Here is a 26682-nt window from a genome sequence, read left to right on the forward strand (position 1 = left end):
GATTGGGAGCTGCCCAGAGTGGCTGGGGTATAAATAATAAATTGTTGTTATTATTATTATTATTATTATTATTATTATTATTATTATTATTATTATTAACTTGGAACTCAAACACTGCAAACCTGGAAGTAAGTGTTCTGTTTTGTGAACCTTCTTTCGGATGCCGAACATGCTCCATTTTGAGTGCCACACTTCCGTTTTGAGTGTTATGCTGAGAGGTCTGTCTGTTTTTGCTGTTTATTTTGCGTTTTTCTTTTTGCGGCTCCTTTTTTTCTTTTGAGACTGGGTGGAACCCAGTTCAGCTACTGATTGATTGATTGCGTAACTGCAGTACATCGTTTATTGCTTCCGTTTTATGGATCAATGGTCTCGTTAGATAGTAAAATTCATGTTCAACTGGTGGTTTTCCCAAGTTTGAAACGGATTCATCCATTCTGCATTACTTTCTATGGGAAAGCGTGCCTTGGTTTTGGAACAGAGTTGCGGAACGGAATAAACTTGAGAAGCAAGGTAAAGGCATGTGGGGAAAAGGCCCTGACTTAAGAACAGCGGAGCCCTCGCCGGGTCGCCCTGTCAGCTACTACCGGTTGTAAAGCCTGCGTTCCCTCAGGAACCTAGAGGGGGCGCGCGGAGGCGAGGCGCCAATTCCCGCCTTTCCCAGGTGTTTATGTGTGTGTGTGTATTCGTGCCCGCGCGCGCTCTTGCTGGTATCGGCAGACTGAGGGAGCCAGTCGGGGAGAAACCCTCCTCCGTCTGAGGCGAGCGGCGTTCCTTGCGTGAGGGGAGCCGAAGAGGAGCTTCGCCGACCACGCTCTGCCCGCCCTGCCGGAGCCTGCGTGGGTGTGTGGGTGGGAAGGATCCCCCACGCACGCCCACCTCCCGCCTCGCCAACCCCGGAGAAGCCGCTGCTCTCTCGCGGTCCCCCACCCCGCCCGGACTCATCTGTTGCGCCGCGGCGAAGCGGCACCTCCGCCGGGGGGAATCCTGAGGAGATCCTGAGGGGAGCGCCGGGCGAAGGCGCCTCGGGGTGGCCGGCGAGAGGACTTGAGGGAGAGAAAGAGAGAGACCTTCGCTGTCTTCGGGAAAATGCGGCTGCCTCGCCGAGCCTGCCTTTCCTTCTCACGCCCAGTAAGTTCTCCCCGGCTCGCTTGAGGACTGTACGGGTTGTTGTTGGAGGGGGGGGGTGTTTGTATCTCTAGAACGGTTTTTATTATTCTTAGGGGGAAAAGATTCCTGCATTGCAGGGTGGGGGGTTGGACTAGATGACCCTTGGCGGTCCCTTTCCAACTCTTCTGTGGTGATTATTCCTAATCGTAGATTATTGGGGGGGGGGCAGGCAACCACCACCTCGAATCGGTTTTAAAACAATCCGGAATGAAACATTGCCAGAGGAAAGTCAAATGGGAAGTACTGTATAGGTTTCCCATCACTTAGCACCAGGGGTAACTTTTTCGTGCCCTGGCGTGAGAGGCGAAGGGGCTATTTCTCCCCAAGAAGGGGGTATGAAAAAGGTGGTGCTGGTTAGGGAGACCCATAACTTGGAGGGGCAAACATGACTTCTCAATCCCCCCCCCCCAATCCTCCCAATGCTGAGGTCCAGAGAAACTTAAAATCCTCACAAAATAAGAAGGCAGGTTGTGGGGTAGAGAAGGAGACATTGTTATTACTCTCTTTGAAGGCTTGCAGAAGGGTCACTTCACACGTTGCAGCAAAAAGACCCAGGTCTGTGTCTCCCCTTTCCGGGCTGCCTCGTTTCTGTCAAATTATTTCTGTGTTTGTGAAGGGGTCCAAGCAAACACCGGCCTCTGTGCCTCAGCCAATTCTCTTGCGTTTTTTCCCCCAGACATAGGAGCGCCTTTTAAACACTATAGAATGGAACATAGAAGAGAGGGTCATCGGTTTTGCTAGGTGGCAAAGGAAAAAAAAATAATGACAGCACTTTTGATCCTGTTTATATTGCTGTCAGTGAGAGAAGTTGTTCCCGTTTTTTTCAGATGTAGGGCTGAGGTTGTAAGACAGTGATGTATACGGTCAAGAGCCGGTTCATGCATATGTGTGTACATCGCTTGAACATGTGTGAACTGTACTCAAGGCTGTTTCTTTTAAATCTCACGCAGAACCAGGATATGTCTTGGTATTTCACTACTAACTTGTCAGTTCCTGTTTTTTTAAAAAAAACCAGTCATCTATAACTTTGCAGTTCTATCCTGTCAATAAAAAAATTGATTTGTTTCTCAAATCTACTTGCTAGATATGAGCACGGCAGTAGCACTAAAGGGAGAACATTACCCTATTGTACAGATGAGTAGCCTTGGTGACCAATGATGCTCTTTTTTATTTTACCCACATCATCACTGGATGAATTTGGTTCGGTGTTATTGATTATGCAGAAGAAATATAGTCCTGTTCTGTAGAATTTCAACTTTTGCTTGACATTTTTTCTGTCTAGAAATGGATGAGAAATGAGGGGGAAATACTCAAAGTATGGCACAAAAGCATTAATCTGAATTGGTTTATGAGGCAATACGTTCATCAGAGAAGGAGAGTGGAAACATGCAGTGATAACTGGAAAGAATTTTGGAGAAGTGAGGACCAACAGAAAAATACTATGCTGTATTGAGTTAACATGAAATTTAATCATAATTATTGCAATCAGATGTTGATTTTTAAAAAAACTGATACGATTGAAACCTTGTTTTGTAGAATAAATGAGAGAATGAGGTTCAGAGCCCCGTGAAATTCGCCTTTCTTCCTTAGCCCTTTCTACATGAATCTGGCGGTTCATTTGTTTAAACCTGGGCCTGTTCTAATCACATAATGCAAGACTTGGGAGGGGGAGGTAATTTTAAGTGCAGGTGGCCATATAGGTGAGGGGTTCTGAACTCCCCTTCCCTCCTGCAGCTTATGTTCCTACTCCCTTCCACAGTTGGTCTCTGATACCAGAAATGATCCTGACAGTGCCTCGAACTTCAGTCTTTCAAATTTCAGTGGCACGCCAAAATTTGGCACCCCTTTCCATTCTACACATGCACTACATCATAGTTGCTAAACCCTTTGGCATCCCCTTTGGCTCAGTGCCCAATGCGGCGGAACTACCCTAAATCTGTCTCTGCTGGAAGAACTGCAGGGAGGTAAGCCATGGGCAAAGGGGGCACTCAGCTGCCCCTTGGAATCTTAAAATTGGGCCCTCACATTTTTATTTACCATCGCTTTAAAAATGGTTGTGCTACTATCACCTGCAGTTTGATACTGCTTTTCAAGGTTAAACAGAAAGACTTCAAATTTTCAAAGGTTCCTCCAAAGAATCTTGTTCTTCTTGTGAACTTTGAGATTACAGTAAAAAAAAATCTTTTTCAGTTCTGAGAAATCAAAGTTGATAGGAGCCAGTTAAACATGCAACAGATCTTAAGTAGAATATTGCATCATACAGCCCTTTAGGCTTGTTCTTTTTCAGTTTGCATATAAAGCCAAGTGCTACAGAAGTCTGCAAGCACAGAGAAGGAGTCAGGGAAGAGAAGAAAGTGAGAGGTTGGTTATATGGCAAAGAACTGTGGTGAGAGGAGCAACAGACAGACTTATATGGTAAACCTAGTGGCTGAAGGAATTCATCTGTGCATTGTGTTCACTTTTGTAAGCTCCTAGATGGTCTGGCTAAATTACAGGCACCATGAATCGAAAAAGAAGTAGCTGGCACGCCATAAAATAGGATAAATCTGGACAAGATGAATTTCAGAACTATGGAATACACTACTGGGCAATTTTGATTTTTACAAGCACTACCTCCACTAGCATCTCCTCGATCGATTCCCAGCACACCTGGCAACCAAAATATATTTAAAAGAGACAGTGAAAAAATGCTCAGTATTTAAAAATGGCCACTCCAGAATAAACTTCTTACGCCAGACAGGAATATTAAAGGAAGAGAAAGTAAGAAAGTACAGAGAGTGCTTATCATACACACTACAAAGTAAGATGCGTGTGGCACCCCAGGAAGCCTCTTGGGCTCCCTAGGGTGTAGATAATCTCAGAAGCTCTTTCCTCATCCAAGAATTCCTTCTCCATGGAGGTAACATGCCCAACACATCTGAAGGCTCAAATGTATACTAAAACTAAATCAGAGACACATTTACCCCAGGGAAGTTAGCAAACTGCAGAACAAAGAGAGACTATGAGCCCAGTCCACAGAAGGATAGGCATACCAGAAAGCAGTGGGATGACTCTGTGGTGGTGGAGCAAGGTTTTGGTTGCTATCTTAGATCAGCAAGGCATAATAATAATAATAATAATAATAATAAAAATTATTTATATCCCGCCCTCCCCAGCTGAAGCCGGGCTCAGGGCGGCTAACAACAATAAAACAGTACAAAAGTACAGCACAAACAACACTCTCAAAATCATTCATTATAAAATTAATAAGTATGCTGAGGCTATGGCATGGGCAGACTTAGGTTTCCTGGTACTGGAAGATACTGTTTCTCTAATCGTAGTACTTCTAGATGTACGTTTATTTCTTGCAGAATGTTTCTTTTTATAATGCATAAAAATGTAAGGCTGTCATCATGCAGCCCCCATTGGGGGACTAGCAATGTCTCATAAGAATCCTGGATTTGCATGATGTTGGGGTGGGGGGGGAGCAAAAAAAAAATTCATCTTGCTCAACAGCACTGGCCATGGAATAGTACTGAGAAAGGACAGACACTGAGGGGGGGGGGAAGAGGTGGTTTAAGTAAAGCAGATATAGAGAAAAGTGAGAAGAAAATACCATAGTTCTAAGCAATATCTCAAATTGGGCAGCTGAGGGATGGAAGAGGGAGAAGTTTCAGTTTTTCAGTTCTTAAAAACTGATAATAGTCGAGATTTATGCACCTAATGGAAATAAAACTGATTTCTATAAAGAACTGGAAGAAAAGTTACTTGAATTTATGGATCAGAAAATCATAATAATGGGGGATATGAATGGAGTGGTGTCAATGGAAATGGATAGATTCTTTTAAGCAACAGGTGATGTTTGAGTAAAGCAGGGGTGGAGAAAAACCGAGGAGAAAAGTGACAGAGGGTTGAGTATAGTGGACAGGGGGGCAAGACATAGCACGTGTGGGGAGTGGTAGCTTAAAACAAAGCAATGAGAACTGTACCCAGCCTTCCAGGTGAGGTTGCACCATAGATTAATGGCCTTATGATATTGGCAGTTTTATTTTATACTCTGTTCCTATTGATCTTCTGAACTTTGGGTCAACATTTTCATCAAGCTATTCATGCTAACACCAAAGGCTTGTTCCTGGTTGGTCATTTCTAGTTTGAACCCCATTAGAGTATATTTGAAGGAAGGCATATGTATAGGATTCTTTGCTCTGATGTGTGCCACTTTACACTTGCTTACATTGCAATTTTAATGCCCATCCGTCCAGTTTAGAGAGGTCCTTTTGGAGTACCTGGCAATTCCATTTTCTTCTTGCCATTGTGAATTAGTTGGTGCCCGCCATAACCTTGGCCACTTCACTACTCAGTCCTAACTACAGATCATTTATTAATAAGTTAATAAGCCCAGGTGCCAATACAGAACTTTGGAGGAACTCCACATCCCTGAAGGGGACCCATTCATCTCTTTTTCTTGCTCAGATTCTCCAGGTAAACTATCTTGCCCTTGAGGGAACAAAGTGGTTCCCTGAGGTTATTGTTGTTTTTTTAAAAAAACATTTCATTAGTATATTACAAAATAAATGGAAAATTAAAAAGAAAAATTACCCCACACACACACACCAAGGGATGAAGTCTGCATCCAAAGCTGAAGTCCATTCAAGTCCACATTATAATGTCTAGAAGAGTTTGGATTAGATGCAGAGGACTGCAAAAGATAACACAAAAAACAGTAAAAGAAATAAAAAATATTTAATACTGAGGATTCTATCCTCAGGGGGTGATCCTTGATTGTGTCCACAAATCAGAAAATTGGACACTGTCCTGGATCCCATTTAGGAGGTGTACCGGATATAAGGCAACATCACAAAAATATATGTAAACTTCACTTGTAAACCCATCAGGGCCTGGGGATTTATGCGATTTAAGAATGTGTGGCTCTACTACTGGGCTGCACCAAAGTCCTTTTACCAGAATTTTGATGAAGGGATTTAGGTCAGTTTAGGCCTCTAGGAATGAGGATTTTTGTCAGCAGAGTGGACAGTTGATGATGATTGAATGTGGGCAGTTGAAGCCCCTCCGGAAATGCAAGGGTCTGCTTCTCTAGGTTTCCCCCACCAAAAATGGACTAGACTTTAACTGATCTTGAAACAGAACCTTAAATTTTGCCACTCTGTGGAACTGCTGCTAAGTAGCGGTTGAGTAGTTGCAGAGTGAGCAAACTTCCATTTGCCTCCCTTTGCTGATGACAACCACTTGCAGAATGAAAGTAGAAGGTTTCAGAAGAGGCTGGGTAATGTACTACTCATCTGATGAATTAAATAGATCCTGGGTGAACTTCTTGTATTTCATCCTATTTCGTTAGACTCCCTGCTCTCCAAACAAAAAACTTGTATTGCTTGTGAAGTCAGGCCAGTGCTGACAGAGAGTTAAGACAGGCTTCTTTGGAAGAAAGCAGCACCTGCAATGACTTATTCCACAGAATTAGAATAGGGCTTCAGGCCCAGAGAATATTTTTCTGACTGTAAGAAAATAGGTTCAGGGTGCATTCATTAACAGTGGGGGGAATAAAGCTTGTTTAGATGTAAAGTATTATATTCATTGCAGGAGTTCTTTTTCTGTGCTTCTTATTTATTCAAAGCAAATATAATCTTGACACCAGCCCAAACTTGCTTATAAGAAAAAGTTGTGATTCATTATAGCTTGCCATTTGTCAAAGAACACAATCAAACTGGAAATACTTCTGCACCAACTCTACTGAAACTATTTAGAACTATGCTGTGCTCATGTGTATCTCCTGTTCATTTTAAAGCGGCTTGCATTGGAAAGCTTCATGCTGAATTGGGACAATAGTTTTTAGGAAGGCATTTGCTCAGTATTGGCTCTACTGTGTGCCACCACTCTGAAATCCTGCTTATCTCCCACGACCCAGTCACTAAAGGACCAAACTTGTGCTGAGAATGCTGTTTGAGGATGGGAGCTTGATTTCAATTCCAAAATCCACTTATACCACGACATGTGCAAAAGAAGATTAAGTGGTGCCACACAAAAACAATTATCTTATACTATAAAGACAACAACAGAAAAAACCACATGTGACAAAACTAGCACATAGACATAAAAACATATTCATCTCTCTTCTTCCCACCCACCAGCAGCAGCACTCTTGTGAAATCAACACTAATATTTTATTTCATGGAGGTTTTCTGTGGGTGGGTGGAGGATGACTCTAGTTAGATAAAACATATCCTAGCCTGCTTTTTATTTGCTACTTCAGATTTTCATTTGTTTTAAAAATATGGTTATATTCTTTGTTCTGCTGAGTTTAGGGAGGTACGGACAAGCCTCAATACATTATGATATTCATTTTCACTTTCATCTGGTATTTTCCACTCCGCTGCAGTTGGCTTAATTTGCACACGTCCATGTTTTGTTTCATCATTTGTTGATGCAGAAATATATGTCTACTTAATGAATAGTTATAATAGACAGGCTTGTCTCAGCCATCAACAGATATTTGGATTAACTTCCTGGCGTGTTCCCTTTCAGAGTTCATAAAGTGGCTAATAGCCCATCACAAATCTAACAATGGCTGCAACCTAACTATGCCTACTCAGAATTAAGTCCTATGGCACTTAGTGGGGTTTACTCCTAGGTAAGTGAGGTTGGGATTGCAGCCACTCTTGCTACTTTGGTTTCACAGTTCAGTATATACTTGTCATCCTGTCTCATTTTCCTCACACAAATATCAGAGAGGGACAGTTTAATTATAGGTCAAGAAAGCTTTGGAGTGGGGAGGAAAGGAACTGCAAATTCAATATTTTTGTAAGCCACCTCCTGGTTGGGATTTTTAAAAATTAAACAAGGTGTAAATTTTATGAAAGGCATGCATAAATAAATAAATAAATTTTGCTTTTGAAACCAGGTTTTAGTGTGGTAAAATGGGTGGTCAAAGCCAGATGTTTCTTCCCACTTTGATAAAAAGCTAGAAATTTAAGATAAAGCAGAAATAAAATCCACAGGTAACAGAAGGGTTCATTATTGACTCTCTGCAGCAGCAAAAAGAACGAAACCTCAACAGCAGGGTAGAAGATCAATCTATCCCAGTCTTGGATGAGCTGGCTAAAATCTAATCATTAAGAGGCACTAACTTTTGCCCTGTGAAAAAAATGGAGCAGTTGAACACAAATTTCAATTAAAATATTCCAGTGAATCAAGGCAGATGCCTGGAGTGTATAAGACCCCCTTGAATAAGCAAAGCATGCAGTTCCCACATAGCTTCAGAGGGGCAAAACCCGAATAGCCTGTAAGATAACATAAGTTTCAAAGCAGTATTCATAAATTAAAGAGTGAAGTGGCTAACTGAGCAGAAGTTGTGATTCAGCCCATTTTACAAAACTGTTGTTAGTTATCCCACTATCTCACAGCTCCTAAGTGGCAAGTGGTTCCTTAGTCCAAAAAAAAGGCCCCGGTGCCTGAGAAAAGGCCTAAACCTTTGAAAATGCAAAGTTAGGTTCCTTATACATAGGAGCACTGTAGGGATCCCAGGTACACAACTTTTTTGAAGGCAACTGTGTTAGCCTCTGCCAACTGAGCCTTTGTGGAGAATAGGTAATTACATCCAGAACAAAAAATCAAGGGGGAACAAACAAAAAGGAAATCTCATTGCAGGGAAAAAGAAAGCTGTTTCAAAATGGGAGCCTTTTTATCAGCTCCTAATACTCTTTATAAGGGTCACCAGTGTATGAACCACTGTGGCTGAGTGAGCCCTATTCATAAATGGTAATTGCTGGCATACCAAACAAAGCTGGTAAAAGGCACTCTAAGCTGTTGAAGCCCCCTGGACCTCAGGCAACAAAGATTAATTCAGGAGCACACTCAAGCGACATGTCTGGTCCTTCAGGGAGAGTGCAAGCCTGTCCAGAACAGGTAGCTTTGAGAACACTGTCCAACCATCTTGTCCTCTGTCGTCCCCTTCTGCTTGTGCCATCAATCTTTCCCAACATCAGGGTCTTTTCCAGGGAGTCTTCTCTTCTCATGAAGTGGCCAAAATATTGGAGCCTCGGCTTCGGGATCTGTCTTTCCAGTGAGCACTGCTTCAGTTAATTTGTCCTCAATAGAAAGTCTTGGCCATGTAGGTAGTAGAACTGAGCTGAAAGAATTAAGAACTGCATGTGGAAAAGAGACTTAAACACATAGCAGGGGGAAATTACTAGTATGTGTTATCATGTGAGGTTCAGTGGCATTGGGTTACTTTCCAACAAATTAGTTGGTTCAGAATAATAGTGATAAATCTCTTTGGACCTGTGAGTGTATATTTAATGAGTATCTTTTGAAAGTTTGCCATTTTAGCATATTTTAACAGGTTTCAGATGCTGGTTAGAGTGATTTAATGATTTGTGTATTATGCAGTTACTAACCATCTGCAAAGCTGAAAAAAATGCATATAATATTTGAAAGGAAATGTCACAATTTGTCATTAAAATTTTGACACCGAAAAGTTTGACCAACTGTTAAAATAGATCATTTTCACTAATGATAAAATCAAATACACTAAATTCCTTTTGCATGTGTGCGTGCACACACACACACACACACCACTTTTAGACAAAAAATACTTTTTTCCAGACTGATTCTTTCACAGAGTTAAAATATAACCACTTCTGAAAACTTCCAAATTATTATTAATAATAATAAACCCCACTTGTTTATTTACCCAATAAGAACTCCCCATTCCACCCTGTTGTATGAATTCTGTTTACTGCAGCTGAGGAACTTGCTTGCAATTTAGTGCTTGATTTAATGAGGTCTGCCAGGATTTACAAAGCCATTGTATTTTGCAATACTGTATGTGCAAACTATCATTTTGTACAATGCAATCACTGTCTTTTAGATTTTGTTACTTTATAAGTGCTTCTATAATAAAGCCCTTTAGTGAAGCTGAGGCCTTGCTTTTCTGCCATTATCTAAAGCACAATTAAAATGGAGATGTCATATGACTAGTGACAGCTAGTGGGGCTGCTAGGAGGTCACAGGGGTGTGACCAAGTTGTTCTGGTTTTCTCCCTATCCTTTTCCCTTGCAAAGATACTGTAGACACTTAAACATTGCAGTTTTACAAACTGTTACATTGTTGGCATCTGTCTATCTTGGGACACAGTGAAGGAGTGCACCTTTGTGGGTGAGGTCAAGCTGTTGGAAGGTTGCAGCACCTACTGTGGCTGTAGAGACCACTATGGGAGAGACAAGTTTTGTTATGGCTGGGGCAGATGAAGGCATCCGTTTGTGCTGCTGTAGATGCACTCTGGTGTTTCTTCTCTGGAGCTCCTCCCAGCGGTCATTCCTCCTCTGGTCACTGCTACGAATACATGACTTGACTGCCTGTTTCCAGGCACTGTGGTCTTCTGCAAGGGATTCCCACATGGCAGGGTTGATGAAGGTTGCCCACCTTCATGTCACATTTGCAGACATCTTTGTGGCACAGAGTTGGTCTGCCAATTGGCCTGGTGCCAGAAGCCAGCTCCCTGTAGAGCATGTTAGCACCTTACTAAACACATGGTCCCATTGGGTTGCCATGCTTACCTACCTAGCAGCCACATTCTGCACAAGAGGCAGCCTTCAGACTGTCTCAGAGGGTGGCTTCACATAGAGCACATTGAAGTAGCCTAATTGAGAAGTCACTAGAATGTGGATAGCTGAGGCCAGCCTATACTGGTCCAGGAACAACCAAAACTGGGAAACAGCCTAAGCTGGCATAAGCACTTCTGACCACAGAAGCCACTTGAGACTCCAGTGACTAACTGGAATCCAGGAGTACTATGATCCTGTTGCTTCAGAGGAAGTGCAGCTGCTTCCAATGTAGGTTGTACATATAATTCTCAGACATGGGAACCACCCACAGGACCAGGATTCAGCCTCATTTTATTGGTCCCCTTCCAGTGCTTCACTGCTTCCAGGCAGTGGTCCAACACCTTCCAAGCCTCTCCTGATTCAGATTGAATGGAGGGAGAAAGAGCTACATGTCATCAGCATGTTGATGGCGCCATGTTCCAACTCCACAGATGACAGATAACAGTTTCATATAGCTGTTGAATAGCATAGGAGAGAAAATGGACCCTTGTGGGAGCCCACAGCTCGAAAGGCACAGAACCAAGCAACAATCTCCTAGTACTATTTTCTAGTGATGACCCTGCAGGTAGGAGTGGAACCAATGTGATACAGTGCCTCCAATTCCCACCCATCTGAGTCATTCCTGAGTCAAGACTCAAAGGGAATTTTCCTCTTGTGCCTAAAACATTTTGGTGTCATGCTACATGTGTGTATAAGTTAGGGTCTAATAAAGAAATGCAAGCTAAATTGGGCTCAGATCATGTTTCCAGGGTTCTTTTAGCAAGAAGAGATATTTATCCCAGTCATTGACGGGAAGCTACAAAATGCAGATGTTTGAGTTAACAAGATTTGTGAGTTAACAACACCTGCCCACACTTACTTAATTGGCTTGTTACTTTGCAGATATTCTGATTGTCATACAACATTAAATATTGTATAACATTTTCACCAATATGGTGTCTTTTGAGTCTTCTTACATGGTGTAGGGGGCAAGAATAAATCCCTTTACATGGCTGTATGACAGAAATGGATTCAGGTTGTAGCTCCAGTGCAGGGGGATGAATGATCTAGACGGCTTGCCTTTAAGGACCCTTACACCAAACTCAGACTGCTTCCTTGGTAATGAACATGGTGTATTCAGTTGTGTTCTATAAAGGTCATTGCAGGCTCATACCTCTCTCTACTGATACGAACTTGCCACCCTTTTAGCATTAAAATCAAAATGGAATAATTGTGGGGGCATGTCATTCACAGGGTTTTCATCATAGACTTATTTCCTTATCTGAAATGGTCTGCATTAGTTCCAAACTACAGTCCTTCCTAATGCAATGCAAGTGTTTGTTCTTATACAGTATCATCAGTGTGCGTGGTGTTTTGAATATTGAAAGAAGGGAGATAACAAAGGGAATCGATGGATGAAAGGAAGAGATCAGTATAATAGTGTATGAGGATGTGCAATGTAGTCTAAAGGGTTCAACAAAAAAAGTTGGGGTATCATGGAAAACTATGCTGTAATTGTGATTAGTACTGGGTATTCTGAAAGCTGTAAGAAAATGCATAGCGGTAAGCAAGAAATATGATGGAAGAGGCTGCAGAAGGAACTCACAGTAAAGAGGACATATCCTAAGCTATAGTATTACCTTGCATTAACATTACAACGGATTCACCTTACTGCACAGTCTCTCTCACCCTTTCAACAGATGTTCTGCATGGCCACTTAAGAGTCCCAAATTGTTTTCTTTTAAATGGCCAATAATGTTTTTGAAAATGTGTAAGATTGATCATTCAAAAACAAGAGCAATAGTAACCTTTTCATTTAAAACGTTGCACAGTTCAGATATCCCTGCTGCACACACACCTGTTTTTCATTCTAAACAAGAAAAATTATTATTGTGGAGTTTGGTTTGAGTTTAGGCCCATTTTTCTATTGTATTAGTCTTTCAACTTCATTCTGTGGTTTCTGGCCTCATTTAAAAAATGACACCTGAGGGAACAAAGGAGAGCAAAATCATAACAAGCTTCCTTTGCTTTTGAGATGCAAGCGAAATGTTTCAGAATTATTTTATTTTCAGTCTTTCTTTTTAGGAGGTAAAAATATTGCCCTGAGACTACACAGAATTTCAGGAAAGAAAGGTTACTGTGGTAATGGCCAGGTGCTTTCCTTTTAACAAGGCCAACTTTAAAGGATATAAATTTAGAGCAACAGCATCAGTACCAGTCAGTAGATATTTCAGTACATTAATGAAATGATTTCAAGTGCCTCTCAACAGAATCCTAAACTACAATATGGAGTAACCTTGCAATGCTTGAGGGCCTAAACGAAAACCTTATGCTGCAGTCCCAACAAATATCGACTACACGGTGTAAGACTTGGGCTTTTGCTTGGTTCTGAATTTTTCTTTGCAAAAAAAAATGTTTGTATTTTCAGGCAAAGGCCACCTGAGTTAACTCTTTGTATAATACTTATCAAATACTGTTCTTGGTTAAGCTCTCCGGCTGTCTTTGGTCTATTATGTACATTCAATTAAATCATATTGATTCATCTATTGTTTTTCAATAATATTAAGATAATACAAAATGCTATGTACATAAATTCATAAAACCAAGTTAAGCTTCTTTGATCTAAGTATTTATGCAGTTTTTTGTCTTCCTGTTGCTAAACATGAACACAGCCATTTCTGTGAAATTCCATTGCTATAATAATGGTGTACTCGCTATATTGTGCTCCAGGAATGTTCAGCTGATGTGCGTTCTCTTTTCTATTGCAGAAAGACATGGTTAGGCTGGTGTGAACTATGGCCCAGTTCTATTATAGAAGAAGCGTCAGTGCCCCTTACCGAGATCGAATCCCGCTACGCATTGTACGAGCTGAGTCTGAACTCTCACCTCCTGAGAAAGCCTATTTGAATGCTGTGGAAAAAGGAGATTATGCCAGTGTGAAGCAAGCCCTGGAAGAAGCAGAGATATATTTCAAGATCAATATTAATTGCATTGACCCCCTTGGAAGAACGGCTCTTCTTATTGCAATAGAAAATGAGAACCTGGAGCTCATAGAGCTACTTTTGAACTTTAACGTCTATGTTGGGGATGCTTTGCTACATGCCATCAGGAAAGAGGTAGTTGGAGCTGTTGAGCTGCTGCTAAACCACAAGAGGCCCAGTGGGGAGAAACAGGTATTTTCCAATGGAAGCTTTTTATCTGTTGATAATTACTGCTCTAAGGCTCTGTGTGTGTGGAGAGGGGGCAATCCTTTTCAGGATTGTGGTTGGTGTAGAAAGGCTTAAACTTCCTCCCATGCTGCAGGAAATTAAGGGAGACTGTGCCTCGAATGTATTTTTTAAAAAACCCAAATAGCTCATGTGGATGCATCAAATGGTTAGGCCTTTGAAAGGTTTGTATTCCTAAACTGTTCCGAAAAGGCCAGTTGTAAAGATCCTAACCCTTAGTGGGAGACAGCTGTGCAGTAACTGAAAAGCACCCGGAGGGACGCATCTGATCCCTGACTTAAGGTTCCTATGTGATAACCGGACACACATAACTGACATACTTGTCTAATTAATGCATGAAAAGTTTGCATGAAATTAATGCATGAAATGCTGTCCTGCCAGGCTCAGCTCACCTTTGGAGGAACTAGGTTATCAAGCCTACTGTTCTCTCCCAGCCTACCTAAGAAGAAGAGGTTTTGAGCAGGTTGCTACAGCTGAGACCACATGGCTCTTACAAGCCATTACTGTGTTCCAATACCAGCAATTAGGAACCTACACTACTGTAGCTAAGCCAAATTTTACTGCCCGTGCAACTCTTTCTGAATGCTGTATGGAAAAACACATGAATCTGACCTTTGGAGAGTTTGTAAGTAAATCATTTTTAACTTACCAATTGTGTGGCCTTTTTCTATGTTAAGGCAAGAATTTTGGAACTCCCAAGGACATATTTTAAAGGTCTATTTCCATGATTTGCTTCGCTGCATATTTTGTGTTTTTAAATCTCTTTTTGGGTTCTCTCACCAAAGTGTACTTGCCCCAAACTTGGATCTTGGCAACCAGAAAGTCTCCTTTCTATATACAGTGGTACCTCGGTTTACGAACTTAATCCGTTCCGGAAGTCCATTCTTAAACCAAAACCGTTCTTAAACTGAGGCACACTTTCCCTAATGAGGCCTCCCGCCACTGGTGTCCTTTTACCATTCGGCTTCCATTCTTAGACCAATGTAAAGTTCCCAAACTGGGACACTACTTCTGGTTTTGTGGAGTTCGTAAACCAAATAGTTCGTAAACAGGGCTGTTCTTAAACTGAGGTACCACTGTACCTATATTTTCCCTTGCCACCAGCAGTTCCCAAGCCCCACTTTAGAGTATCCAGTATCCAACATTTGTCCAGGTCCCCTTGTGCCTCTCTGTTCCTGCTTCTGATGAGAATAGTTTGGATGTCAGAGCCCTTGGGTAAGAGTCAGCCAATGAGGTAGGAGGAGAGAAGTGGCTTAATATGCAGAAGTGGACAGTCTGCTGTGCCACAGTGTGTGTATCCAGAATGGCAGTAATATCATAGGAGAAGAGTGGAGGATTATAGTAAAGTGCTATGCAAAGCTGATAGGTGCTCTACTCCCTGAAATGTTGAGAAAGGTGTGGTGAAGGCAGATTGGTAAATGAGATTACTGCAAAAAGTAGCTCTGAGGTTGCAGCAAATGCTGCTCTGTGTCAGTCAGAAACACTGGGAAGAGTCCTAGCAAATAGAAAATCTGTGCATGTATAGAAGGCAAGAGAGATAATATAAGACCTGCACCCCTGAATGATGTGCTAGAACATTTTTGTGTAGAGATTAGAAATAGATGTAAGTTTCTGGTCTTTTCTTGTCTGCTTTAATTTTCATACATTATCAGGGCACTGTTAAAATATTGAAATGAACAGCATATTGAAATGTCTGGGGGCATTTCACAATGCATAAGGTATCATTTAATTACACTATCTTGTTCTCATTGTGGATTCAGTAGTGAAAGAGCAGTAAAACGTATAATTCATTTCTTCAATAGCATAATGAGAGCTCATTGTTGTATTGTGAAAGCATTCAATGTATCATCCCTGTTTTTGCACTGCTGCAATGCTATGCAGTCTGAATGGAAGGGAATAATCAATTCCCCTTTGGAATTCTCTCCCCCCCCCCCTTATTATCTTTCCATTTTTGGAAGAGAGAACAGGAGAAATCTCTGTATCCTCTTCTAAATATTATTCATACAGAATACTACATTGCTTGTTTTGTATCCTGTAATTTCAGACCTCATATACTCTTCTGTGACTCAAAATTCCAGTAATAATTCTACATAAGTAAATCCTCTCCTTAAGAAAGAACCCAGAATGAACCTTACCAAAGCTGCAAAATTCCTGAATCACGTTGTTGTTGTTTTTACTGTCTTTTACTTTTTACTTTGCTCTGGAGTTATGACTAGGGCTCTGTATATGCCACAATTCCGCAGGAGTGCAGGAAGAGCTCAGAACATGACATTGAACATATAATTTCTTTATGAAATCTCAGAAGCCAGGAGGAAGGACCAATATGAATAATAATTCCAGTAGATGGAAGAGGGGCTTGAATTATGTAAAAACAGCAAACATTGCAGAATACATTATGCATAAGAGAAAATATACAAATATATTAATTTGCTTATTTAATACATAATATAAATCCAACTTTCCTTGGGGCACAGTTTGGATTGCAGAAAGTTAAATTTTTTTGGAAAAATACTGGGTTACATACTTCTCGGTGCACAGAAACGGCAGATAATTAAACTTAGTACAAAGCACATAGCACAACTCAGCCACAGTTAAGCACATTTAAATCCTTCCAGTTGGTGCATTTATGTGTGTTTACATGTCTTCCATTGACATCAGACTGACATATAAATGCTTGTATTTGTCTGGATTATGCCCATTCTTTTTAGTAGGATGGAAACAAACAAGATACCTCTCTCATATGAAATGCGTTCTCAACTCCACAATCCTTATAAAGGATGGGCCACTCTATATATTTTCATCCCTGAAATTTAATACAGCTCCAAGGTTTCAACCAATCTTAATCTTGCCTGAATATGGCGTGTTTTGGATACATAAGTCCTACTTGTGTGAATGTGTGAGTGAAAAGGGGGAAGCGTTTGTTTGTACCTATGGTCTGTGAGAGGTGTGTGTGTACAAAATAAATATTAATATGTTAGCTGTGTGTGTGTGGTCTGTGTGGGAGATATGCACTTGGGCAGAGAGAAAGGGAGATATGTATGAGTGAAGTGTATATATATGACTGAGTGAGGCATGGATACGTCTGTGGTCTGTATGTGAGTAGTGAGTGTGCATGAGAGGGTCTGAGGCTCCTTGTGGCATGGATCCTGGAGCAGCTGCTGTAGTTACACCATTATAATCCAGCTCTGATTTAGTCTCGCAGTTTCTCTATGCATAGAGAAGGCTCCCTGTTTCAGGCATTATGCTAAATGCAATGACAGCAATGATGGGAGCAGGAAAAGCAGTATGAGTTTGAGCATGGAGCTAAGCACATGACCCTGAATGCCCCCTGAACACACTTTCCTTCCACCTGAGAATAACATGACTCCTACACACCTAATTCATGTCAGCAACTCTCCTCACAGGATATGTGTGTCATCCTCCAAACTTTATTGGTCAATGTTAAATAGATATACTTGCATCAAGGGACCATCTTGGTTGGTTTTCTATATGGGCAAATAATGCTTTGTTCGGAGTTTGATTCTATAATGTCTCTGGTATGTTGCTAGATAATTAAAGAAGCATGCTGAAATTGTAACAAATGCCGCTCTAGAAAAATTAGAATTGCTTTATAGCAAGTGAACATAGAAATGGACTCGGGAACAAACATCCAAGACCAAAATAAGTTAAAATACTTCCCTTCACAAGCAAGAATAACTCAGAGTTCCAGCACAAAGAATGACATGCAAATAGTAGCAATATATCAAATCACAGCATATAAACAACACAGAACAAGGCTTTGCAGAACTGAGACACTTGATCTTTATAACAGCTTACCTATCTTAGTGCAAACATGTTTTGAGTTACGCAGAGAGCTAAAATGTGTTCAAATGTGATATACCGTATATATTGCACATTTAATGTGTACAAGAATGTCTTATTTATTACACATATCCTTATTTATGTTCAGAGTTGATTGCTGGCTAGCACAATTAAATGAGAGAAGGAAGCTATGTAAATCAAAGCCAAAAAAAGGATATCAGGCTACATCAAAATACTGCAGTAAATCCCAACTATGAAGTGAGCTACATATTTCCATATATCATATATACTTTTAAGTGTTGGGTTTGGGCTGTCTGGCACTCCTGAACCCAGTGTTAAGCTTCTCTCTTCCCAATCAAGCAACAAAGCCTAGAAGTCCTACTTGCTGCTGTCACTTGCAAATTTCAGCCTTGTTTGTCCCATCCTTATTAATGGTGGGTGAGGGAAAAACAACCACTTTGTTCTCCATATGCTCAGTTGTCCTTTGTTGTGTGGTTCCCAAGTACAAACCCCATACAAGGGATTTTGACAGGTGGGCAGCTCCACCTATCTGTCAACTTTGACCTGCAAGGCTGATACTGATAAGGATCAGGCCCTTCAAGCCAAAAAGGTTCCCCACTGAATTAGGCTCGGAACATGAACAAGTAAATAAAGTGTTGAAGAGGTTAGCTCACTTTTCAGTGACTATTTGGTTCTAGATACATTATGGATATATATAGGTAAACAAAACAAAACAAAACCTTGCACTCCATAGAGAGCTGGGCTGAATGTTAGTGAGTTTCAATTTCTGCCAAAACAAAGACACCATCCCAAAAAATATTTGGAGTAGAATAGCCATGTTTTTTCCATTCACTTTTGATGGAGCATCTGCTTAACAGCTCCAAAATAGATACAAAATTTATTCAGATGTATATAAACTATTGCACTGTTTTCTTGGCCCATAACATTGCTCTAATCCAGTGTTTCCCAACCGGTGTTCCGCGGCACACTACTGTGCCGTCAGACATTGGCTGGTGTGCCGTGGGAGGGAGGCGGGCGAGTCGGGCGGTGAGAGGCGGCGGCGGCGAGGATCCGCGTCGAGCCGGGGGCGGCTCCGCGGTGGTGGTGCCGAGCGGCGGGGCAGCGCGTGCAAAAGGGAGGAGCGCGAGACAGCGGAGGAGGAGGAGGCCGGCATGTCCGGGCAGCAGCAGCAACAACAGCAGCAGCAACTCCCGGCGACGGCTCCTCAAGCCCCGCCGCCGCCCCCTCCTCCGCCCGCTATCGCCGCCACCACCACAACAGCCGCCGCCTCAGTTGCCGCCGTCCCTCAGTCCCTCGCTCTGCTGCCTCCTCCCACCCCCAAAGCTTGGAGGTTCCCCGGCAAGGGGGAGGGAAAAAACTTTCACTTTCGTGCGTCCCTCCCGGCGTGACGCTGCGCGCTGACGTCACGGGGCGGGGCTTTAATGGTGGTGTGCCGTGAGATTTTTTTTCAGTAAACAGGTGTGCCGTTGCCCAAAAAAGTTTGGGAAACACTGCTAATCATAGCTCCCTTCTAGAAATCAACTTCTGCACTTTAACACTCCCATTTGAGCGTAGTGCTGATAATGCCAAGGTCATGGGTTTGATCCCCATATGGACCACCTACATATTCCTGCATTACAGGGGGTTAGACTAGATGACCCTTAGGGTCCCTTACAACTCTATAATTCTATGATTCTATTGCTGTTTTTAAATAGCATTGCCTTTATAGCCATTGTAATCTACTATCTCATAAATTGCAATGTGGGGAGGAGAAAATTATGAATAGGAGTGCAGTGGAAGGGGGACAGAATAATTAACTCTCTTTTAGCACTACGGTTTCTCCCTTGCTGCTGCTGCTGCTGCTGTTGTTGCTGTGGTACCATTTTACTCATTGGCTGCTTCATTCACTTTCCTATATTTCTCACACGAAGGACCACTACCAATCAGGGATTAAATAAAAGAGGGTAATGCCACAGTGTGTAAATACACACTGCATTACTGTTTTGTATTTTATTATTGAAAACCTCTAACCATTTTAAAAAAGATTTTTGTCCACCACACAGGCATTCTGCTGGGTCACCTTCCCCAAATTCCTTGTTCTGAAGGACTCCTGGCCCTTTCTCAGTGAGACAGAGGGAAGAGGGAGCTTGGGGCCAAGGTACAGCCAGCACAAATGCCACATTAGCCACAGCAAAGCACTAAACATTCCAGGGTGTGTGTGAATAAACAGGGTGATGGCATCAATGCTACCTGTCTGAGGCAGACATTCAATGTTTTGTACCAGCTCTGCCCTGCAGCTTTGCTCTGATAGACTCCACAGACTTTGTAGACATGAATTATACTTCCTTCAAAATGGGCAAAAGCAGCCCCCTTTCTTGTTCTAATAATAGCTACTATAGCTACTTTATTCCCCTGGGTGGGTGCAAGATGGAGAGAGAACAAACAAAACTCAGAAGCATTTGCAGTGATTAAGGTGCTGCACTACTTTGCTGTGGTCTGTACTCCCATGGACTGTTCCATCTTTGGCCGTGCTGCTGCAATGGATCAACTGTTCTGGGGATGTTTTCCAGTCACTTGCTTCTACAGAGTGTTATTTCTATGGAGAATTTCAAAGGCACTCATCTTTCATGGAAACACTGTCCAAACCTTCCCAGATTGCTCAAGCCCAGATTTATTATTTATATTTAGTGCACATGATCCTGGATTTCATGACCCTGAACCTGAACAACAGCCAGAACCCTGGCACAAAGGAGGAGGAAGGAGCTAGCTCAAGAAGACCAGTCATGTAAGCAGTGAAGATGCTGAATTCAGCATCAGGCCCTGACACAGAACCTGAGCTGAAGTTCTGTGGCAGGCTTTGGGAAACAGGTGTAAGACTCTGACAGGGTCCTAGAGCCCTCTTGCTTCCTTCTCAAAGCTCAGTAAGCTCTTGCCCAGCTTTGGGAAAGGAAACAGGAGGACTCCAAGACCTTTACTGGGAACCAGTGGCACTGCCCTAAAACCACCTCTGCCTTACATCAGCTGTAAAGAAGCTGAAAAAGCTGACATGATTAGCCTCTTAGCTCATTATTAATGTTGATGGAAGAAGCCACAGAGAGAGAGGTAGAAGGAATGGCTCTTTTATAGTCTGCATCTCTGGTTGTTTTTACTTTCCGGACTGTTTTATTGTCGAACAAAATGAACAAGTTATAAGGTGCTAGAAGATCTAGCTATCAATTAGTGTTCATATTTTCAGCGAACAATCTAACTTAGTATTGATTTTACTATAGTTTAAATGCCATCTAGTGTTTAAATGAGGCATTTCATTTTTGAAAAGATCTTTGTACAATTTAAATCCAAGTCACTAAAGCCAATCTTTATAATGTTTTTTCAACTATTTCAATTACAACCTATTTTACAGTTTATGATTCAGATTTTGCCCTTGTAGCATTAATTACCTTTTTTTAGCCAATAAGCCACTATTTATGATAAGTACTTTGCCATATGACCTGGTTTTATTATTTTGGATCTCTATGAAGTTTTTAGTATGACAGAGCCCAGTTTTTTCTGCAGCAGCATTAGAAGTTCTATTCTGAAGGCCCTGGGTGGATTTCCATCTACAGTAGTTTGTTATCACAACACAGATGACTCCTGCATCTATTCTGTTAAATTATCACTTCATATGTTGTCCAAGCTGCAACACCACATTAACACCTGCAATATTGTAACACTTTGCTACACAAAACTGCCACTAGCAATGACTTGTTAGCCCTCTTTGATAGGTGAGAGTACAGCAATTTGGGCAATGCCCAAGTGGTTCAAAATTTTAATCCCATCTTGGCCACACTTCATTGTGTTAAAATGTGTAGCTTGCCCCCACATGTCTGCCAGCCAAGATCCATTTAGGCAGAAATAGCAGGGCGTCAACCTGGGGTCTTTTGCATTCAGAGTTTATGCTCAGTCATTGAGTTATAGACCCTTAGAATCACACCGTGCCATTAAAATTAGTGACTCATGTCCTGCAGGCATGGTTGGAGTCAGTTCTGGATTGACACAGAAGAAAAGGTTCAAACAAGCTGGTTCAGAATATTGTATTCAGATGCCTATATTTTCTCCAGTTGTCCATTACTTTACTGAAGTATTCCCAACTGGCCTTCTTTATTACTTTACTTTTAAATCTACCTCTCTTTCCCCCCGCCACTAAGGCCCTCCAAGCAGCTCACAATAAATATCTACATAATGTTACACACTACCCCAATCTCTGAGTAGTGCAAGATTCCAGGGGTCCAGGGTCATTGTTTCCTTTGGAAATGAGACACAGCGGAGACTTTGTGGTGTCCTTTTGATATATGGCGCATATATATATATATATATATATATATATATATATGCAGGTTTTGGTGTCCTCGGGTGTCTTCCTGTGTAAAAGTTGGGGTGTCTAGGCGACGTTTTGACGAGGTCTCACTCGTCATCTTCAGGCTGGTGCTTTCGGCTTCTTGTTACTGGAACAGAGCAGGATCTCAGTGTTTGAGTTCCTATAAATACTGTTGAGGGGGTGTGGTGTATAGCCTCCAATGTTCTGGGCAGAGAGGAAGTTCCCAGGCTAGTGTGCCTTTTCTTCTTTTGTTCCTTAATTACTTGAGGGATATCTTGAGTGATTTCTTGAGTGGTATCCTGAGTACCACTTAGGTGGGTCATTAGGTGTGGATTAGTTGCTAAAGTCTTTGTGTCTTGACCTCTTGAACTTTGTGAAGAGTTTTTCTGAGAAGATGGCTGTACTGCACTTAGTTGTGCTCTGGCTTGGCTTCGTGTATAGGGGCGAGCTGTGGTTTTGTGGCCTGTGTCAGCCAGATCTGTGTAGGGATTGCAGGGGGGTGCAGCATCCGGAGGTGCCACCATGGTTTGGCTACTGGATGGTGTCTGTAATTTATCTGTGGAGAGGGTCTGGGTTTGGGTCTGGTGTGGTTGGTTGGTGATGGCGTTCTGTGTGCCTCTGGATCTGGTGTCAATGGATACCAGCAAAACAGGGTTACGAAGCTAATCCAAAAAGAAACACCCCCCAAAAACCAAGACACAGAAGAAAACAATGGCATGGCCCTCCTTCCTTATATCAAGGGCACTACAGATAAAATTAGCAAAATCCTCCATAAACACAATATCAAAACAGCCTTTTGCACCAACCAAAAAATAGCCAATATCCTCAGAAACCCCAAGGATAAAATCCAGTTGGAAAACCAAGGGGTCTATGAAATACCCTGCAAAGTCTGCCCAGCCACGTACATTGGACAAACAAACAGACGAATAAATGCACGTATCGCAGAACACAAGAATGCCGTCAAAAAAGAAGAAAAAACTTCCTCTCTTTTCCAACACATGAAAGAAACAGGACACGAAATTAATTTTGCAGATTCCAAATTGCTCTTTAACATGGAACATCACCACAAGAGAATAATCATGGAAGCCATCGAGATAGAGAAACACCCTCACAACATGAACAAGCGTGACGACACATCCCGCTTGCCAGACATCTGGAAATTAGCCCTCCCCACAAAAACTGACACCAGATCCAGAGGCACACAGAACGCCATCACCAACCAACCACACCAGACCCAAACCCAGACCCTCTCCACAGATAAATTACAGACACCATCCAGTAGCCAAACCATGGTGGCACCTCCGGATGCTGCACCCCCCTGCAATCCCTACACAGATCTGGCTGACACAGGCCACAAAACCACAGCTCGCCCCTATACACGAAGCCAAGCCAGAGCACAACTAAGTGCAGTACAGCCATCTTCTCAGAAAAACTCTTCACAAAGTTCAAGAGGTCAAGACACAAAGACTTTAGCAACTAATCCACACCTAATGACCCACCTAAGTGGTACTCAGGATACCACTCAAGAAATCACTCAAGATATCCCTCAAGTAATTAAGGAACAAAAGAAGAAAAGGCACACTAGCCTGGGAACTTCCTCTCTGCCCAGAACATTGGAGGCTATACACCACACCCCCTCAACAGTATTTATAGGAACTCAAACACTGAGATCCTGCTCTGTTCCAGTAACAAGAAGCCGAAAGCACCAGCCTGAAGATGACGAGTGAGACCTCGTCGAAACGTCGCCTAGACACCCCAACTTTTACACGGGAAGACACCCGAGGACACCAAAACCTGTATTCCTGTACCCGTGAAAATCTACGAAAGCAAATATATATATATATATATATATATATACACACACACACACCATATTTTTCGCTCTATAACACACACCCGACCATAACACACACGTAGTTTTTAGAGGAGGAAAATCCGTAGGCATGCCACCCGTAGGCATTTCCTCCATAACACGCACAGACATTTCCCCTTACTTTCTAGGAGGAAAAAAGTGAGTGTTATCGTGCAAAAAATACAGTATATATCTATATAGTTTATACATATATACAACCTGAGGCTATGATGTGGGTTGGGAGGGGGCTTCCAGCATTGCACTTTAAGAGGGTCCTGTGTCTCCCATTGCTGCAGCCTTGGATTCAAACTGTCAGTTCATATTGTGTTCTGACCGTCCCCCCCTCAGGTTGCCACATTTAACAGACTGCAACCACTTCCCCCCCCCCCCCAGGTCACATAATCACCCCTGCAATCCTGAACTCAGCTCTGCTAACTATTACTCCATGGAACGAGGGGCTCCATCCCCTTGCTGTCTGGCACAGCCTATATCTTCTTAATGGCTCTTCACCTTCCCTTTGTTCTTCCTGATGGTTCTTCTCCCAGGTGATTTCCTGAATGGGAAAGCTAGTTTGGCCTATATTTTTCCTAAATCCAGCATCTGGCAGCCCATTTCAATACTCCAAGCATTGTTTGAACTCCCAACACCAATTAGACCCAGCAGCTATTAGACACAGGCATTTCTAGGAGTCAAAGCACCCACAAACCCATCACAATAACAACAAAAACCCAGTAAAATACAAATCCATTCAGCAGGAAGATAATGTTACATTCATTTGTAAAATCCCTGCAAAATCCCTTGACCTACTGTTCTTATTTTTGAAGATGGGTCAACAACATTAAATAGAAAATTAGCAACTTTGGAGCCAGTCCTCATTACAACTTAAACAGATTCCTTATTCAAGGGCAACATAACAATGGTTTCTATAGTGGTGAAAAACACAGCTATGATGAAGATTATCCACTAGTTGGCCTCCTGATGAATATGTATTATTTTTGGAATTCAATTATCTTCTCTTTGTTATGCTTTTCGCACATTCTGCTGGCAACTGGAGTTGTGATAATGTAAGAAATTAGCTACTTTGCATGTCCAATATTGCCCAGCTGATCACACATTATTTTTCCCTTGACAGAATCCATTTCATGTGGCAAAAACAGCAAACTTGGGGCATTTACCAACATGTCTGCAGTAGCAGGGTTTATTTATTATTTTAAAAGAGAAAATGAGGGGTGTGTATATTCACATGTAAAAGAGAAGATGAGTGCATGCCAGGAATCTGAAAAAGCTGTAGAATATGCTAGACTGCTGTTGAAAGTCATGCCCAATTACCTGGAACAGGGGTTGCCAACTTTTTCTGGGCAAAAGGGCACATTAGGAATTTTGACAGCAACAAGAAAAATCTTTATTACAGCCATAGGACAGCAAATTTTGTCAAAATGTTGTAAGTCACCAAGTGGCTGTCAGAGGCATGGCATAACACAAAATGGCTGTCATGGGAATGTGATGTAACATAAAATTAGAAGTACATTTACTCCTGCTGCTTCACTAACCTACAGACAGCCTAAAGTTTACTGTAGAAGGTTAGCTGTGTTCTGCTGGTCCTGATTGGGAAGATCACACAATATGGATTTTACACACAAACCCATGAGCGTGTGCACACACAGATGCTGTTGCTGTCTGATAACAACAAGGATCATTCCCTAGTACCAGGAAATATACATGAAATGGGTGCTCTGCCAGCAGTGGATTTAGACCAGTTCAGGCAATTCCTCTCACAGGGCACCGAGCTGAGGAGGCACAAAACAACAATAACAATATTGCCTATATTTACATGGGGACCTACTGAGAAGATCCATAAAAAAGCAACTCTACCAAAGGAATTATTGCGAAAATAAGAAATATTTGGGTGTGAGTGCACAAGATTTTGTCCTTGCTCAGGACCCCATATTACCAAAGTCTGCCCCTGACATCACATGCACATGACAAGGCCCCCAATGTCGGTTGGAACTCGGTGCCTCTGATGTACAACATCCATCAACTGAACTTAACCTTCTCTAACTGAACAAGCTAACAAACAGCCTTGCTTTTAAGATTCTATTAATCTTACAGATACAGTAACATAGATCATGCTGTACGTGAGCAAAGGGGTTGCAGAACAGGAGAGAGAAGGCATAGAAACAGGGATGATCTACGTGGAAGGAAGAGTTGAGAAAAGCTAGTAGAAGGGGAAGAAGGGGAAGGGGTGAAAATGGGGGTGCAAAGAAGGTTGGGAAAAGGGAGTAGAAGACACAAGAATGGGGGTGGAGATGAAATCAGGGGCATGAAAGGGTCTGCAGAATAGGAGGGGATGGTGACTTCATAATTGGGCAGAAGGTGGAAAGGTTGGTTAGTATTCATTGCAATGTGCAAGAAGAGGAAGATGCAGGAGGTCACCATGAAGGTGGCTTGTGTACAAGGAGGTGGGGGTGTTGCACAAAAGGTGAGGAAGGAGGTGGGACGGGTTGGTGGGGCAATAAAATAGACATGGTTTCACAAATGGGCTTAAGAAGGTGAAAAGCAAGCATTACCGTTGCATGGGGTGAGAGGGGCAAGCCCAAGGGGTTTAATGTGATGGGGAACGGCAAGAGGCTTGGCAAGTGGAGTTGACAGGGGTGCAACCCCTAGTATTAAATAATAATTTGTCCATCCTCATCAAACCTGACT

General features: G+C 42.1%; 1 protein-coding gene across 2 annotated transcripts in view; it reads left to right on the top strand.

The window, feature by feature from the left end:
• Window positions 1–659: 659 nt before the first annotated feature.
• TRPC4 (transient receptor potential cation channel subfamily C member 4) overlaps window positions 660–26682 on the top strand; it is a 65009-nt gene continuing 38986 nt past the window's right edge. For both annotated transcript variants that reach the window (XM_081893919.1, XM_081893920.1), the window contains exons 1-2: window positions 660–1128; window positions 13514–13918. In XM_081893919.1, coding sequence (XP_081750045.1) covers window positions 13541–13918 — 378 coding nt within the window. In that variant the 5' untranslated portion in view covers window positions 660–1128; window positions 13514–13540. The remainder of the gene's footprint in view (window positions 1129–13513; window positions 13919–26682) is intronic.

This window comes from Podarcis melisellensis (assembly GCF_964234715.1).
Source record: "Podarcis melisellensis genome assembly, chromosome: 17".
In the NCBI taxonomy this organism is placed as follows: Eukaryota; Metazoa; Chordata; class Lepidosauria; order Squamata; family Lacertidae; genus Podarcis; species Podarcis melisellensis.